The 2,989-nt window shown below is 33.9% G+C and overlaps 1 protein-coding gene across 1 annotated transcript; it reads left to right on the top strand.

Moving 5' to 3' along the window:
* The first annotated feature begins 365 nt into the window (after nt 1-365).
* LOC133703254 (cytochrome b561 domain-containing protein At4g18260) lies at nt 366-2,989 on the top strand. Its single transcript, XM_062127715.1, has 4 exons — nt 366-761; nt 935-1,093; nt 1,573-1,721; nt 2,276-2,989. Exons 1-4 carry the CDS (start codon nt 630-632, stop codon nt 2,622-2,624), a joined length of 789 nt encoding a protein of 262 aa, XP_061983699.1. The 5' UTR covers nt 366-629; the 3' UTR covers nt 2,625-2,989.

Below are 2,989 nucleotides of genomic sequence, written 5' to 3'. Positions count from 1 at the left end.
TTTTATATATACCATTATAAAAACCATTAACCTATCATGATATAAAAACACTTATTCTATTTTGTTTATTTACCGGATATAATTTCATATCTATTTCTTATTATTTTTACATTGTTTCATCTTATCTTGTTTATTTTGATATATAAACCAAACACTATAATCATCTATATATATATAGACACTCACGGAGAGAAGAATGAGATGATATAACTTCTCTACGTGTGTGTGTCTATATATATATAACAATGGCAAATTCTTGCATTAATTCACCAAATTGCCCTGACTTCTCATGCATCCATGAATTGACCACCTTGTGTAGTGCCGAACCCACGTTCCTTTATATATATATATATAATCAACCAAAAAGCCTGTCCATGTCAACCCCCCATTGTTGAAAACTTTTTTTTAAAAAAAAAAAAACATTAGGGTGCGCTTTCTTTGTTCTCTTTTCCAATCGTTCTCTGCAAGACTGCAACCGCCCGTGCTTATAAATCTACGAGCTGTTAGATATAGTGGTCATTTTAATAACCCCATCACTAGCATAAGAAAGCTTTTGTTGGTGCTTTTATTCTCTTTCTTTGTGCTCCTGCTGTATATCGATGATCATTTATTTGCTTGTTGGCTAAAGAATGCGAAATTCTCACTCGGTTGCATCTCTGTCTGTCATATCATACTATGCTGTACTTTTACCCTTTGCTGCTTGCTTATCCCATGAAGATGTCAAGGGTCACAAGGGCGCACAGCACAACTTCAATCACAAGGTATATATGTGCGTGTATTCTTTCTTCAGATTTTATCTTAAGCCAACGGATTTACGTGTCAAATGTTTTCATCTTCATCTTCTTCTTACACTGATCGGCTAACTATGTGTGGGCGTTCTATATTTAACTATTGGTTATTGATATGGACTGCATCTTCCTTAAATATTCAACAGTTGAGCCCTAAGATGGTCTCGGATATCAATCTTCACGGGGTTCTCTTATGGGCCTCCATGGGGTTCTTAATGCCTCTCGGGGTGATCACTGTCAGAATGTCCCATAGAGAGGAAGGTCGAAGAAGGAAAGCTCTAGTCTATCTTCATTTTGTTTTGCAGGTAAACTCTTTCATCTGTTTTGCAAATCGTGCATGGTTTAGGTTTTCATTAGAAATGAAAGTGGGAAGAAAAGATAAGGAAGTGGGTGGATTAAGAAAGAGAAAAGAGTCTCTTACAGTCAATGGTTGTGATAATGGAGCCTTTTTTTGTTGTTGTTGTTAAAATCGCCATGATAGCTCGCTATATAGGCACTTTAACTTTAATGATGATGTCTGCTATTTTTCTCTTTCTGTGTGTTTATCCAGCAGAAGAGACCTCAACGCTTTCATAAATGGAGAGTTTGAAGTTTATCTATATATAACTTTTACTTTATTTATGATGAATAAAAATACAATATGAGATCTTATAATGATTACTACTTTTTCTTTCTTTAGATTTTCTTTTCAAAAAAAGATAAAGATCATGAATAACTCTTGCTCCTGAATTAAATTTCTGTGTTAACTAAGTCAAACACATGCATGCTTCGATTTGACATGCAGATTCTATCAGTTCTTCTTGCCACAGCTGGAGCTATCATGTCCATAAAATCCTTTGAGAACTCGTTTTACAACAATCACCAGAGAATAGGTCTTGGACTTTATGGAGCTATATGGGTGCAAGCTGTTGTGGGATTTTTGAGGCCTCGGAGGTAATTCATCTGGTTTCTCTTAATAAATTCAAACCTATATGAATATATAATCCACCTGCACGGTAAAAATTAAAAGATTTATCCAATTATTTTGAACATAAGTTATTATTTTCACTTAATTTAAGCTTTCTCATTGAATGCCTAAGATATCAGTAGTCAACATTTACATAATTAAACTCTATAACTTAACTATTCGATATTATATTAATTTAGGTTTATGTAAATCATAAAAATAGATCTTGAAATGTGAATAACAAAAGAATTCCTCTGAAAAGGATGATCTAGAATGCATTAGCATATAAAATTAAACAAAATCTCTATGCCGACACCCTGCGAGAATAGTAAATTTTCAAGGAAATGAAAATGTAGATATATGGAATGATTAATCATTTTAAAGGAAGTATGATCAGGGTGATTAATCTTACATGAAAGTGATTAATCATTTCCAAGGAACCACGAGAATCATAATCCAAAATTATGTGTATATATATGGAATGGTCGACTGCTGAGCTTTTTATAACTATATATTAACGATTCTTAATGCCTTCCTGCAGAGGGAATAAAAGAAGAAGCACATGGTACATTGTGCATTGGATACTTGGAACAGTGATCTCTCTAGTTGGAATCATCAACATTTATACAGGCATAAGTGCTTACCATAAGAAAATGTCTAGAAGCACAAGGCTCTTAGCTATACTTTTCACAGCCCAGGTCTCTTTCATGGCATTCTTTTATCTGTTTCAAGACAAATGGGATTACATGCAAAAGCAAGGAGTGATTTTGGGTAACATTGAAGTGCCAATCACTCCCACAGTATGCAATCAACAAAATGATCACAATCAAAAGGTGTTGGTGCCTGAACCATGTGGCAAACGCAATTCACTTAAGAACTTATTTGACTAATTACACAGTGGGTTCATGGGAATAATTGCTTTGCTTTCACCTTTCTGTATAAATTACCATATAACTTGTATGATTTGCCAATTAATCTGTTCTTTTTTTTTTTTTTTACCTTTTTGATGCTTGCACTCCATTTAATAGTGGAGTTCATGCAACAAAAAGCAGAGTGTAATAGCACAGTTAGCTATCTCAGACATCAATATCTCCTGCGGTAGTATTTGGCACTAGAAAGGGAACATTTAAGCAACTGTGCAGCTATTTCTTTGTATAAGATACTGCAATTGTAATGTTTGTAATGATTGCATTTGTGTCAGATTTGAAAGAGTGGTGTAAATAACAAGAGAAAACTCGAGAGTGTCAATCTTTTA

Source organism: Populus nigra, chromosome 9, assembly GCF_951802175.1.
Source record: "Populus nigra chromosome 9, ddPopNigr1.1, whole genome shotgun sequence".
Taxonomy (NCBI): domain Eukaryota; kingdom Viridiplantae; phylum Streptophyta; class Magnoliopsida; order Malpighiales; family Salicaceae; genus Populus; species Populus nigra.
This window is presented reverse-complemented; position numbering and strand designations above follow the sequence as displayed.